Raw genomic sequence first — 15,708 nt, forward strand, 5'->3', positions numbered from 1 at the left:
TTCCATAGTAAACTTTCACTCTCCCGATGGTATTTCCTATAGGGTATTTTGATGTTTTCCATAACCTTCCTAGGCCACACTAATTCTTTACTCCTTAATGTTTTCATAACATTTTATTCATAGCATGTATATACTGAATATAGTTAGTTATGTACCATGCATCTTCCTTGCTAGATTGTGAGTTCACTGAAAATAAGAAATGCATTTTGTTCACTTTTATATCCCCTAATATAACCATGCTTTATCAAAACCAACAAACAAACGAAAAAAACAAAAACAGGCCAGGCACTGTGGCTCACGCCTGTAATCCCAGCCCTTTGGGAGGCCAGAGTGGGTGGATCACCTGAGGTCAGCAGTTCGAAACTAGCTTGACCAATGTGGTGAAACTCCATCTTTACTAAAAATACAAAACTAGCTAGGCATGGTGGCAGGTGCCTGCAATCCCAGCTACTCAGGAGGCTGAGGCAGGAGAATCACTTGAACCCAGGAGGCAGAGGTTGCAGTGAGACAAGATCATGCCATTGCACTCTGGCCTGGGTAACAAGAGTGAAACTCCATCTCAAAAAACAAAAAACAAATACGAACACCCAACAACAAAAACATCTAGGCATTTTAGTCACTAATTTTTAAGTGCAAGCCATAATACAATGAAACTTGCAAGGCAATTAATTGATTCCCTAACTGCAAGCATTGAAATTTATAATATGTAAGTGTGAAAACAGTGTCAAACTGTAAAGCAGCATATACCTTTTCAAAAATCAGGAAATAACACAATATTACCACAACCCATGTATATAAAACCATAGGGCTTAACTTTGGGACCTGAATAAATGAAGACAAATAACATTGTCATTGGAAAGCTCAAATCTGAAAAGATGTTAGTGCGTACAAATTGATTTATAAATCCAATCCATATCTAGTCATAACTGTAGGGTGATTTTTTTAGGAGAGTTTGTCAAAATGACTCTAAAATTTATATTGAAAGGAAATATTTAAGATTCTGAATAAGAACAAGATAAAATTTGGGCAACTGCAACATACAATAAATCTAAACCTATTAAAACAATATGATAGTGGTGCAAAAAAGAACAAAGAGAGCAGTTAGGCAAAATTAAAAAAATCTCTAAAACATGGGCATTTGCATTAGGATAAAGATATTTCAAATCCACAAAAATTAAAACCTTTAAGTAGGATTGAAATAATTGGCACTTATTAAAGTTAAAGAAAATTAGACCTCTACTTCATTCTAAACATAAAAATTGATCAGAGAAGGAAGGGTTGAAGAGACAGATGTAAAACAAAAACGAACTCTTAAGAAAAATAGAATATTTTCAAAATCTTCAGATAGGGAAGCCCTTCTATGTGAGACAGAACCAGAAAGCTATAAAAGGAATGCCTTGATATATATATATTAAAAACCTCTGAATGATGATAAACACCAGAAAGTTTAAAAAATAATTAGCATAGTATTGAGTGAAAACTACTGTAAAGTGTATGCTACAAAAAAGGATTAATATCCAAAAACATCCAAAATATATAAGAAAGTATAGTAGGAAATACCTTTGCTCATTTTCCATTAGGTTTTTAATCTATTGTTTTTAATTGGGTGATAATTCACACAAGAAGACAAACAGCAAATGTATATGAAAGGATGCACAACTTCTTTTAACCAGTAATGAATAACTTTTATAAAATCACTTTTGCCACTAGACTGTCAAAAGTTTAAAAAATATATACCATTCATTATAATGCAGGATTTGAGGAAATTGGACCCACTCACACATGGTTGATGGAGGGTTAAATTGGAAAACCCTTCAGAATATAATTTCTAATATTTATTTAAAAAGTCATACCCCAAATTCAACTTACAAAAGTAAATCTTAAAAAAAATACACATACACAACAAAAGACTCCTCATGGACACTCATTGCAATCTTGATTCTAATAGTGAACAATTAGAAACAATAAAAAGATCCCCAGATTTATTTTTATAAATGAGTCAGAAAATAGACTTTCTGTTCATAAAAAAAAAAACTAAACAGTAAGAAACTGTAAAGAAAAAATGGCTAGATAAATACATGCCAAATATTTTACCTGTGAGCAGGATAAAATGGCAGGGAATGAAGGGAGTAAAAGAATATTTCATATTGGATCTCTTGTTTTGTTTTAGTCCTTTACAATTAGAATGCATTCAGGCAAATTTATATATTTAAAAAACAACCAAATAAAGAATGACTAGAGCAAGTTTGCTTAATCTCACAAGTACTGGCATAAAGTTAATAGTCTAAATAATTAACAATTGATTTATCAATTCACGTAACAAATATACACGGGCACAATTATGGGTGGCAAGCCATCCAGGTGCCGAGGCAAGAGATCGAGGGCACGAGCTGTTCCAGTATAATAAAATATATAAAACAACAAGAGTTATACTAGATCTAGATCATAGACATGATTATATATGAATATCACTAATCATTAGTTTGTAGCAATTACTCTTTATTTCAATATGATAATAATCCTCGCTCTATAATCATAACCTAGGAAAAACCAGGCCATACAGAGATAGGAGCTGTGGGGACATAGTGAGAAGTGACCAGAAGACAAGAGTGCGAGCCTTCTGTTATGCCCAGACAGGGCCACCAGAGGGCTCCTTGGTCTAGTGGTAACTCCAGCGTCTGGGAAGACGCCCGTTGCCAGGCGGACCGTGGTCTAGCGGTAGCCTCAGTGTCAAGGAAAAACACCGGCTACTCAGTGAACCAGGAAAGGGAGTCTCCCTTTCCCCCAGGGAGTTTAGAGAAGACTCTACTCCTCCACCTCTTGTGGAGGGCCTGACATCAGTCAGGCCTGCCCGCAGTTATCTGGAGGCCTAACCGTCTCCCTGTGATGCTGTGCTTCAGTGGTCACGCTCCTAGTCTGCCTTCATGTTCCATCCTGTACACCTGGCTCTGCCTTTTAGATAACAGTAGCAAAATTAGTGAAAGTACTAAAAGTCTCTGATATGCAGAAATAATGGCGTAAGCTGTCCCTCTCTCTCCCTCTCTCTCTCTGCCTCGGCTGCCAGGCAGGGAAGGACCCCCTGTCCAGTGGACACGTGACCCATGTGACCTTACCTATCATTAGAGATGACTCACACTCTTTACCCTGCCCCTTTTGCTTTGTATCCAATAAATAACAGCGCAGCCAGACATTCGGGGCCACTACCGGTCTCTGCAACTTGGTGTTAGTGGTCCCCCGGGCCCAGCTGTCTGTTCTTTTATCTCTTTGTCTTGTGTCTTTATTTCTACACTCTCTCGTCTCCACACATGGGGAGAGACCCACCGACTCTGTGGGGCTAGACCCTACACACAATCCTGTAGCAAACAGGGTAGACAGTAGTAATATACAGACGACACAAAGGCTTCTCCTCCACATCATCGAAGAACTATCAGGAACCCAGAAAAGCAAGTGGTTGAGCAATAAGGTGACAATTGCTGTAATACAGATCCATAGAATATCACCTTACTTTTGCTGGGAAGGACAGATAAGTCCTTAATGAGGGAGGGTGAGTAAAATCATACATTTTTTTCAGCGTATGATAATACTCTCAACAGTCAAGGGGAATGAGAATAGCAAGAAATTTCATGTAATGGGCAAAGTCACTCTTACTTGAGGTCATGGACTCTGCTGTGCCACTGTTTGGGGTTGAACTACTGCCTCCACCCCTGCCCCAAAAGCTGTGCAGCCTTACCTAAGCAACTTAACCTCTCTTAATCTCAATGCCTCAGCTATAAAATGTCAACAAGTAACCACACCCAATCCACTGGTTCATTGAGAAGACTGATGGAGATCATTCATAAAAGCATCAGAACAGTACCTGGAGCATACGTATTTAATAAATATTTGCTATTCTTTTACGTATTACCTTTAAAGAAGCCAAAGAGTGCACAATGTGTTTAGGAGATTGAGAGAAGGTTGATATAGATTGAATAGCAAAACTATGGAATATTTACAATACTACAATAAAATATGAATAATCCTTAACTCCAAGTAAGACCAGAGAATTTGCCTAAATGAATCTAAATTTGTATTTATTTACTCTTACTGTAATAGGAAAATTATCTCTTGAGCAATAAAACAAATTATAAATATATATTCAATGAGATTTGCATGTTTTTCTGGTGAATTTATATAAATGATCATGAAATTATTTACTTCAAACTTTTAAGGCTCCCAAAATTGTAATCAAAAGCATCCAAAATTGGAATTGAAAGCAATGTTCTGTCTTAGTGAAGAAGAAATCTAATTTTTGAAAAAGAAATTTATCCACTAAAATTAAATAAAATATTTCCTCTAAAAATAACTTCTATCATTTAATGCAGATGAGTCAACAGATCCCTTCCTTTTAATTTCCATCTGGCCTCTGTCATTAGGCCATCACTACTTACTTGCTTTCTCACCATCATTTCAAACCCGTAACGATTCACATGAACAACTGCCTCAAAACCCCTAAGTCCTTCTATATCCTCTGGCTCTTTTATTACAATAAATACTATTACTTCTAAGAAGCAGTTTAGTGCTCTGGTTAATGGCAAAGGCTCTGCAGACAGACCACCTGGATCCAGGCTGTGGCTCTGCCAGTTATCAGCTGTGTGACCTCTCTGAGCTTCCATTTCCTCGCACTTAAAGTGGGAATAGTAATAATATCTATCTACATATCTTATAAAGTTGTGAAAATTAAACAAATTACTATATATAAAAATAGAAAAGCATTTGGCTCCTTAAAAGTGCTTAATAATTATTAGGTAATGAAAACGGCTTTCTTTGAGTTCCTTACCCTTTCTTTGTGGTACTCAACACCTCACTCTCTCTTTTTCTGCTTATCTTTCAGTTTATTATCACATTAAATACATTATCTTTCTGGCTTTCTGGACTCTCTAAACTTCTGTGCCAAAATAATCTTTCTTTCGTACATAAAACTTTCTACGAAGACTTCAGATTTTACTGCAGAGCAAAAGCTACGTATTAATCATTATCCCCACACATGACTCAGCAGGCCTTTATATAGCTCTATTATTTCTAAATTTTTGCCCAATAAGATGGTGCTATGGCATGGAAAAGCCTTTGTTTATCTTTACTAGAACTGAACTCCAGTTCTTATTACACAAATACATTACTTGGTACAATTTCATTAGCAATTTCCTCGTTGTTGATAAATTGTCCTTAGATTTGGCATTCAATTATAAGGCAAATGTGTGCCTAAAATTGTACATGCCTGGTCAGAATGAGGCACTGATACAGCATCACTCACCAAATAAGAAAAATATTAGCAATGTTTTTTATATCTTTAGTAGCAATAAGGGAGGCAAAAGTCAGAGTTTTTTTTTTAAATAGAAAAGCACTTGAAATTTTTTCCTTTACCCTCTATATGTTTGTGTTGTCCCCTCTATATTGCTTGTTTCTACAAAAATCATCTCTGTAATTTGATCCCAAACTTTGGCTTTGCTTCTATCAAAGTAGTTATCAAGTCTTCTATGTGTAAGCTTACTATTTGGATGGATTAGAATCCTGTAGTGTGTAATATGCTTTTTAACATATGGAAGAGAATTGAATTTTGATTAAATACATAAACTGTAAAAGCAGTTTCAGGTCCCATGAAACAAAGCCAATTACTAAGATAAGTCATGTGTTAATATCAGCACTGCTAACTAACTAGTTTCCCCTGATTATCTTAGAAGAAAATGTGGTAAATCATGATAACCAGGTAAGTAAAGAGAGTCACCTATGTCTTAATTGACAGCTTGTATAATTTGTTATTAAAATTAAAACTGTACTTGGCTGTGAAACAGTATGACATATTAAAGGGACTGAGTTTGTTTTACATTTTAGTCTCAAAATTGAGCAAATAGCTTCAGTTTATGAGCAACATTTCATTTAATGACTATTCAAAGGAATAACTAATTTTAATATTATAAATCTAATTATTAAAATAACACAAATATTACTATAGTACAACTAAAGTCTTCTACAAGATTGATATATATTTTGTCAAGAACAGTCTTACTCAGTGGAATATTTAATTCTGTTTTGCAGCATAAGCTTCTTAGAATGAATAACATTCAAAAACATTTTTAAAAGATATACTAGTATATATCAGGGAAAAATTGCCAATACTTGAAGGTAATTTCTATCAAAACTTAAATATGGCCCAATGGTCACTTTATAGAGTTCATTAATGAAATTAGGAAGAGACTATTAATCTTCAATGTTAAATCGACCTTGTGGAGAAATTCATCAAGCTTATCCTGACTTAGAAATACTCTATAGCTATTATTGATAGAAAGTTTGGGAGACTAATCAGAACTCATATCCAAAGCCAAAGAACCTAAGATAGAAATTGATTTTTTAATGTCCTAAATAAAAGACATATACATACTATGCAGTTTAATACAGGAAGTCTTGCAGGCACAAGTTTTTATTGGGGAAATCCACAGGAAAACATACCTGGCTAGGCTGAAGGCATCATCGATCAAGCCTGCTCGGTTACTGACAGAAAGAACCTAAGGCCAATTAGAAAAAATAATAGGATAATTTAGGATTAAAATGGCAGGTGTTCACATATCAAAAAATATCTTTGATAAGCAAATCTGGAGTGTACCTCATGATTCCGGATTAATTGATCAATTAATAATCTCCAGTTCCTTAGGTCATAGTTGACTCTAAAATAGCCAGTTTGATTGATGTTCCCCAGCAGCCAGCTTCCTTTGTCGAAATAAGTTATTCTGTGGTGCTCTGAAAAAAGCATTTTTGGGATAGATTTCAAATTTTAAGAGTTAAAATGAAATGAAGTATGTTTTCTTAACGACAGATATTAACAATACCAATAATTAAGTGAATGTCATCTTAAATACCTAATCGAAGCCTACTCTTTAATTAATCACTTGCATCTAGAATTTGCTAGAAAAACCTTTAATTGGTTACTATCATCTCAATTAATTGTTTTCTTATAATTAGCATTTTTGTTCTTGACGCAACCCCATTACCTATACATAATTTTCTTTCTCAAAGTAACTGTAACCTAGAAATCTACCACTGTATTCAGGCAACTTCTAATTAGATCATATGGGGATATGAGACTAGAATGAAAGAAGAGGTTTTAGATACATATTCTACTAATTTTATTCAGTAAGAAAATATTAAAACAATAGAGCTCATTTACTTGAAAGTCACTGTTGCTTGCCTTTTTTCTTGTGCTTTCTTGAGAGAACAAATAAATAACAGACTTTTCGACATCATCAATAATGCTAGTAAAATAAACATTACTTGTTCAAGATTTTAATATTTCCATATAGAATTAGAAACAAAGATAATAAATTCTGCTTATTGCGATCACTCTGGAAAATGGTAATTTGATTATCCTCACCAGCTAATTCAATTAATAGAAGCCAATAAAAAGTAAAAACAATATTATAACTTCTTACATATTTAACTCCTTCAAAAATAGTACAGAGAGGGGACACTATTCACTGCACATTTAGCCTTTATTGACTCCACGGAAACACAGTTCACAATTCTAATAATTATGTTGTTGATTTTCAGGTCTCATGTTACATAAAATTTACAGAGTGAAGTTGACTTTAAATGTATACACATATGCACAGACATACATGGTCTGACATCCAGGTGAAAAAAAATCAAAACCACATGGCTCTACTCTAATTTCTACAATGACTCAAAACCATAAAAGGTATCACAGAAACCATAAGCTTCTGGTCTGAGTAGGGATACATCTCTAGTTCTTACTCCAGTGTCAAAGTTTTTACACATTCAGACTTCAAAATAGAAAATAAATTTTCCCTCTCATTACCTTGAAGGAATACGTTTATAGAGTACTCTCTCTCAAGTAGAGACCACACAAGAAGAGTTTATACCACAAAACGTATTGGGTGGACATTAATGACCATTCGTTTCTCAGGTCTGGAATGAAGTGAACTAACAAACCCAATGCATGTTATAGATGATCAATTTTTTAAAATCTGCAGTAAAATAGAATGTACTTCAACCCCAAAGTATACTGAATATAAAAATTTAATCTTTATCATTTCCAGTATCACAACTTCCCACCACCTTTATAAATAGTGTCTATTAGAACTGATAAAGAAACAAGGCTCAGACAGGTTAATTGAATTACCCAAGAAGGGAAGTGGTTCATCTTTTATCTCCTGACTTCAGTATCCAAACTTTTACTATGCTATATTCTATTGATACAAGATGGTATAACACTTTTACTATAATATGATATACATTTTTCACATTCTAATGTTGATTTGAAAGGGAGAAAATGGCACTGGAAAAAGAATTAGAGTACTATAGAAAAGCTAAATTCTTATCTCAGCTTTCATACACATAAGTGTTTAAATTTATGCTATTGATTCTCTTTGGTCCTCAATTTCCTTACTTGTAACCTGAGGGACAAATAATGGCCCTTAACGTTCTTTCCAAATCTATGATTCAATGGAAAAAGACATTTATATGTACTATTTTTATATACCATACTTAATCCATGGAACCAGAAAATAAATCATCAGATATTTTTTCTAAAATGCAAATGATTTCTCCAGTCTCCAGAACTATGATTGTATCGTTTTCAAAATTTAGTGTGTTTATTCAAACAATTGCTACAAAAATTTAGAATTTCATATCTATTTTAAAGATGTAAAAATGACTACATAAATAAATGAGAAAATACCATTCTTTAAAATTAAAATAATCTCAAAAAAGAGATCTTAATTAATAATGTCTGAATTCGGTGAATGAAAATTGAAACTTAAATATTGAGAATGTTGTTTCTTTTTTATTGTAAAAACCTTAGTAACCTTGAAGGCAGAATGAATTAATCTCTAAGTGTCTTCAAGTATACTAAGATTTTTATAACACAAAATATTTAAAGTCTACTTGAATTCACTTGAGCTGAGAAAAGTTGATAAATTTTATCTAAGAAGTGTTATTTTTTTCAAAAAGTTACAATGTTAAAGCATCAAGTTTAACATCTAAACACATACTTTGGATTTTTACAAGTTTGAAATGGTCATGCATTCTTGTAACAGTAACTATATTTTTAAAGTTATTTCCTGTTCACATTTTAGATAACTAGAATAACTTAGCCCCATTTGATTCACTTGAATCTAGTTTTCAAAATTAATTTCAACAACTTATAGATACGATATAGTCAAATTTAAGTTAATATGTATATTAAAATAGGAAAATAATTGCTGTACCTTCTACATTGTCTGATCAGAATAAGAAAGACAGGCTTCTACTGTTTTTAAGTATGTCATTATTAAATTTACTACTAAAACCTGAAGGTTATTACCATTCATGAATATTTTTATGCCTTTGTTACAAATGAGATCATTGGAGCAATGATTCCCTGAAAATTTTTGTAATAGATTTTTAAATATCTTTTCAGTTCTAGTTACTTATATCCCTAAAATGTTCTTCAAATTAACTGATGGCAAGCAATGAATTTTAAAGAGATCTTTTCCAATGGCCTAATGAGGTATGGTGTTTGATAAGTACCATAATAAAATGTATGGAAGTTATATCTTGATGCTGGCAATAATAATTAAAAATTATATTTAGAATGTATCTAAAATGGCACAAGGCTTAGACTACTGAGGTACAGAGTAGTTGGTATTTTATAAGATTTTATATTTTTTACTTTCTGTTGGAATAAAAAGGGAAAAGAGATTAGGTATCGCTATCCAATATTTGCTGGTTGCAAAGAATTGGAATTTTAAAATTTTTTTAAAAAGGTCAACCAGAGTAACAATGTGAGACAAACTCAGGGAAAATAATACATGTTGGTTTTCTCACACAACTCTTGTGAAAATCAAATGAGGATACTTTGTAAAACCTATAAAGAATCATGTGCATATAATCAAAGACATCATATTGAATAACTGTCAGATCCGTAAAGCAATCTACCATAGCAATAAATCGTGTGTGTGTGTGTGTGTTTGCAGAGTCAGGGGAAGGGTAGGAAGCAAAGGAAGCCAACTTTCTAAAGCCACTTCTTTACGTAATCAACTGATATTTTGGACAAATTACTTATCAAGCCTTAATTTCCTCATTTGTAAAATGGGGACAAAATAATGCACATTTGAAAGGTTGTGAGTCTCAAATAAACCAGTGCTTTAAGAAAGCACTACTGCATTATGCTACTTTTCATGTTTGCTTTAATTTTCAGGATCAATTTCTCTTCTATTTTAATATTTTCTTCCCTAACATTTGGCATTACATTTATTCCTCTCCACAAACCGTTAATTGAATAGCCACTCAACATGCAAGCTACTACATATACAAATGTCTGAATTTTTGGTATTTTCATAATAAGAATGAAAAAGATAAACACTTCAACCTGTTTTCTAAAACTGCAAAATTGGTTTAAAAATTATTTTTAGGCTAAAATGACCTATGCTTTACCTTGGCATTAATTAAATATTTATCCAAAGTACTTTCAAAAATTGAACTGACAAGAATATATGACAATCCAAATCTAATTTGTACTTTATATTATCCACCACTGACTGCCTTAATATCATGTAGATAAAATCTGTATCACTAAGGACAATGAAAAACTACAAAAACATTGACCTGATTGTTATAATTAAATATGGAACTGTTTTTCATATGTTTAAAAGAATTGAGCAGAATTTTTTTTTCATGTCTTTGTGGAAAAACTGTTTTCATTGTGATTTAGTTGACAATATTTTGAAAAAGAGGAGATGGTACAACATACAAAAGGAAACAAAAATTAACAATCTTTTATCTTTTTTCCTAATTTTTGTTTACTGTTAATTTTTTATTAGTCATCAGAACAAAGGACTTCTTAAAAAAATTGAATACAATTAAACTGGGACTGAAAAGGCAAAACAGGAAAGTGCTCAGTCCTTTAGATGCTTCTTGTAAACTTTGCAGATTTTTGTATTTACAAAATTTTCAGAAAACATTTCAGGAAACATTATCTTCGTATGGCAATCTGCAAAAGTTTTAACATTCTAAATGTGGCAATGTTATATCAAACAGAAGATAGTGCTACGAATGTGTCATTTTTCATTAAGATGTCCAAGTCGCACCTTACACAACTTTGGGGTGAGGGCCTGTGCCATTCATATCCCAGCCTGTGCAAATAGCGCCTCCTAGAGTTACATACTGCGCAAACTCTGCAGCTGTATATAAGGACCATACATATCAAGATAGGTGATATTTTAGGCAAACATATGGTTTGAACCAATACATTGTTTTATTCTTGAATAATAACGAAAGACTGTAAAGGAAAGCAATCCCTCAAACATAACCCGTGGCTATTGGTCAAGGAAAGCTGATATACTATTCTTTATTTATTTATTTATTTATTTTTTTGAGACAGAGTGTCTCTCTCTCGCTCAGGCTGGAGTGCAGTAGCGCGATCACGGCTCACTGCAACCTCTGCCTACTGGGTTCAAGCGATTCTCCTGCCTCAGTCTCCCGAGTAGCTGGGATTATAGGTGCCCACCACCACGCCCAGCTAATTTCTGTATTTTTAGTAGAGATGGAGTTTCATCATGTTGGCCAGGCTGGTCTCAAACTCCTGATCTCAAGTGATCCACCTGCCTCAGCTTCCCAAAGTGCTGGGATTACAGGCATGAGCCACAGCTCCCAGCCTGGGATACTATTCTTGATATTCTATGAGAGATAAAAATATATCATGAATAACAGCATGGAAATAACTAAGAAGTTAGAAGAAATGGACCCGGAAAGGTATCCACCAGAATCACTCATTCTGAATCCTAATAGATTATAATAAACAATTTAAAAGGAAAAAACACCAACAAATTTTAAAGTACTTCAATGCATTGCTACATTACTTATCAATGTTTCATATACAGTGTATATAAATGAAAGCATATGTTTTCATTGTATGTCTTTATGTGTTAGAAATACAATAACCTGAAAATGTATGTAAACATCTGCATGGAACTATAGGTGTTCTTACTGCTGATAACCAGATTAGATTTTACTGTAACAACTTTTTCTTGCATGTATACATATATGTATTCTGAGTACTTAAACCTCCCTTATAATAGGAAGGCTGAGGAGAAGAAACTGTATTTGTTTATTCATTTATACCTCACTCTGTTTCAAATAAAAAATTTGTGGCTTTTTAAACTAAGGCTTATGAAAGAGCAAAATAACATCAATTAACAGCATCTGAGGAAGGAGTAGGAAAAACAATATCTGGGCACACTTGACTATCTAAATCTAAATGAAATGTTACATAAAAGATGATAATTGGCTTTTTCTCTAACTCAATGGAAAACAGAAACAAAAGGGACCTGTTTCACACAGTAGAATGAAGGCTATAGATTGGATTCAATAAATAGCTTTCTGACAGTAAACTGAAATAGGTCACTATCTTATTTGAAGATATTTAGAAAGAGAATAGAATCTCATCTCTCTCTGCTCCTTGAGGTTTGACCCCACCTAAGAGATGGCTTGCTAACCTGCCCAAGCCCCCCACCTTCTGACCCTGTAATTATATAATTCCATGGAGAATATTGCCTCTCTCATCCTTTAAAGAGACAGTCTGGTAAAGAGGAGATATGAAAGTGAAATTAAAAATGAGACCTGTGTTTTCAGTATTTGGCATACTCTTCTCTTTGAGGTTATAATTATATTTTAATTACATGTGGAGTTATAAAGAAATGCAATTTTAAACACCTAAGTTTAGTATTACACTTATTTTTAAGTTTTCTCTTTACCATTAAAGAAACAAATACATTTAGTAATTACATAAACAAACTGAAATTAGACTATTTAGTAACTATACTATATCTAATTTTACAGGGTTGATAATCATTCCTTCATATTCTCTTTCTAATTTGTCTTTATTCACATTTTATAACACCTGAAACCAAAGGTTAAGTTGCTAAACAATTATCTGAAACCAGATAGTTCCTCAGGGGAGAATATATAGTTTACCTGATTTGTTAGACACCCAAATAATTGCTTCTGAAGACACATGGCTTCTATTTCCTACCACAATAGTTAATGGAATCTGCCACAGGTAACTGCAAAATAAAAGAGAAGCTTTAAGAATAAAAATAACTTTATCGAAACAAAAACAAAAAACATTTCCCATGCGTCTTCTGTGTGATTTTTATTACTCTCATTAGGTGAACTAAAAAAAGAATAATTCCAGTCATAAAAGTAGGGTATAAGTCAAAAAGATGAATTCACTCTTTCAATGCCATTAAGAAGAGTTGGCCTTTAAGAATTTTAATTGCAGCGCAAAGAGAACTGCCAACAAAACCATTTATCTTGGGGGAAGAAAAGATTTGCATTTTGCATTTGAAATAGAAAGTACCTAATATCTATACACCTGAGCCATATTGGTTAAAGTCTAAACATAACTTCTTTCTACTTGTTTTTGTGTTAGATTAAGACACATTTCAGTGGCTTCATGCATTTACATTTTAATATTCTCCTTATTTATTATCTAATGACTCTGTGGGATACTTAATTAATTAATGTACTTTATAGAAAAGTTAATATGACATATCTAAAGTTACTCAGCAGAAAGAAAAAAAACTAGTCAGATTCCCATACAATCCAGATCAATAGAAAGAATATTGTGGGACACACTTAATGCTCTGTTTTGTGAAATGGAATTTCTAGCTTGATGTGTCAACGCATCCACCAACATGCAGGGACCAATCATAAAACTCAACTATTAAAGAGAAGCATTTTGTAACATTTACCTTTTTATAGGATAAAAATCGAGGCCTATACTTATACATGTAGTAATGTCAGTTTAATCTCAAATGAATAGCCAGAGATATGCTGGATGGTCTTACAGTAAGTCCAATGACTATATTTGTTTCCTTCTTGAAATATAGCCAGATTATTTCAATCTATCATTTCACCATTATCAATAGGGTAGCCAACAATTCCAGTATGGAAAAAATATTTTTCTATTTTAGAAATGTAAGACAAGATATTGCGTGACCTCAATAACTGTGAGAATAAATAAAGAATTAAAAAATGTTTGGGAAACATGCCTGGGGGTAATAAACATTATAATGAATATGTCTTTTGGGGAGTGACAGAGAAGGACATTTCCTATGACTCTGTTGTGTGAAATTTGACCATTTTATTATTCCATGTTTTCCATTCACAAGAAACAGAATTCAGTAATAGTAAAGAGTCCAAATGGAAGGTTGGAAGAAATTCATAACTTTATAGCAAATCTATCTCCAGTATGGAAAATCAAAATAATATGTTTACAGTTCTTAATTTTAAAACTATATCCTATACTTAATGAAAAAAAAACATTTTGGAGGGCAAACTATGTGGAGACACTATGCTATACTAATAAGGACTCCATACAATCGGTCTGATAATAAAACAATTTATAATAGCAAAATCTATACTGACTCTTTAGACAGTAGTTCATGAACAACAACACATGTAAACTCTTTAACAAATACTTCCAAGCTTTCAATATAGGTTTAAAAATATGCCCCAGATATTTAATGACAGATTTACTGTGAGGAGGAGACAAAGAACTGATCTATTTCATTAACAGTTGTTCTCTAAAAATAATGGGTCTCTTTTGGTTAATTGGAATACTTAGTTAAGAGACCATGATGCCTAACTATGAGTCTGATTCTCAGATTAAATGATAAGCTCATTTTTGTGTACCTAGATCTTGAAAAAGCCTGAAAATAGAAGGCATTTCTACTCTAAATCATAAATTGCTATTGAATCTGATTGAAGGGACTTGGAATAAAGTGAAATAAAAGGCATAAAACCCATCTATAGGTAAGACAGATTAACTTCATAAACTTGACTTTAGTACATATCTTCCATATTGAGTTGGGTCAGCTAAATTGTGAAGCCAAATAAGTACTGGTTAAAAGGCAAAGAATATATAAAATTGAGGACATTTAAAAAATCTCAAGGATAAATGTGTCTTTTTTGCAGCATGATCATAAAATGCTTGTGAATCATTGTTTGCCCCAATATAAATAAACATAATTTCCATGTATTTAAATTATTTATTCTAAACAACTAGAGATTACGATAAAAGTTGGTTTGTTTCTATATTTGGGTTTTAGAAAAAAATCTCTAAAATACAGGAAAACGATTCACATAAATACCTGCATGTCAATACCACATACATACAGCACTTCCTAAATGTCAGGCATTGTATCACATAGCTGTTCAGATACCAGTTAACTATAAGGTTAACTAAGTTAAACTATAAACCTTATAGTTACAAGGTTTGGGGATACAAACTTTGAGGCATTTTTCAAAACTTAAAAAAAAAAACATTTATATATTTCCTAAGAATAATTTTTCCCTACTCTATGTGTGTTTGTGTGTATGTACACACATAACCAAAATCTACATATAGTAACAAAGACAAATTAAAAGTCCCAAGTTACCAAGCATATTTGAAATTTGTATTTATTCTTGAAATACCATACTGTCAATACATTTCATAACTTTCAAAACATCATATATGTGGACTTTTCATAAATTTCATTTTAAAATCAAGGAAAGCCTGATAATTATGTTGCTTTTTGATTATAACTTAAAAGACTAGAAGACCCTAAACATAGTTTAGTGAAAAGCCCTCTATGTTGTAAAGAAATCCAAGACTGCAATGGATTGTTTAAAAAG

General features: G+C 32.7%; 1 protein-coding gene across 1 annotated transcript in view; it reads right to left on the bottom strand.

The window, feature by feature from the left end:
* Positions 1-15,708, bottom strand: part of TRHDE (thyrotropin releasing hormone degrading enzyme) — a 388,816-nt gene that overhangs the window by 82,183 nt on the left and 290,925 nt on the right. Inside the window, exons 10-12 of the mRNA XM_003259555.4 lie at positions 13,003-13,091; positions 6,638-6,771; positions 6,484-6,539 (exon numbers count right to left, since the gene is read on the bottom strand). Of these exons, the coding sequence (XP_003259603.3) occupies positions 6,484-6,539; positions 6,638-6,771; positions 13,003-13,091 (279 nt within the window). The remainder of the gene's footprint in view (positions 1-6,483; positions 6,540-6,637; positions 6,772-13,002; positions 13,092-15,708) is intronic.

This window comes from Nomascus leucogenys, chromosome 10 (assembly GCF_006542625.1).
Source record: "Nomascus leucogenys isolate Asia chromosome 10, Asia_NLE_v1, whole genome shotgun sequence".
Lineage (NCBI taxonomy): Eukaryota > Metazoa > Chordata > Mammalia > Primates > Hylobatidae > Nomascus > Nomascus leucogenys.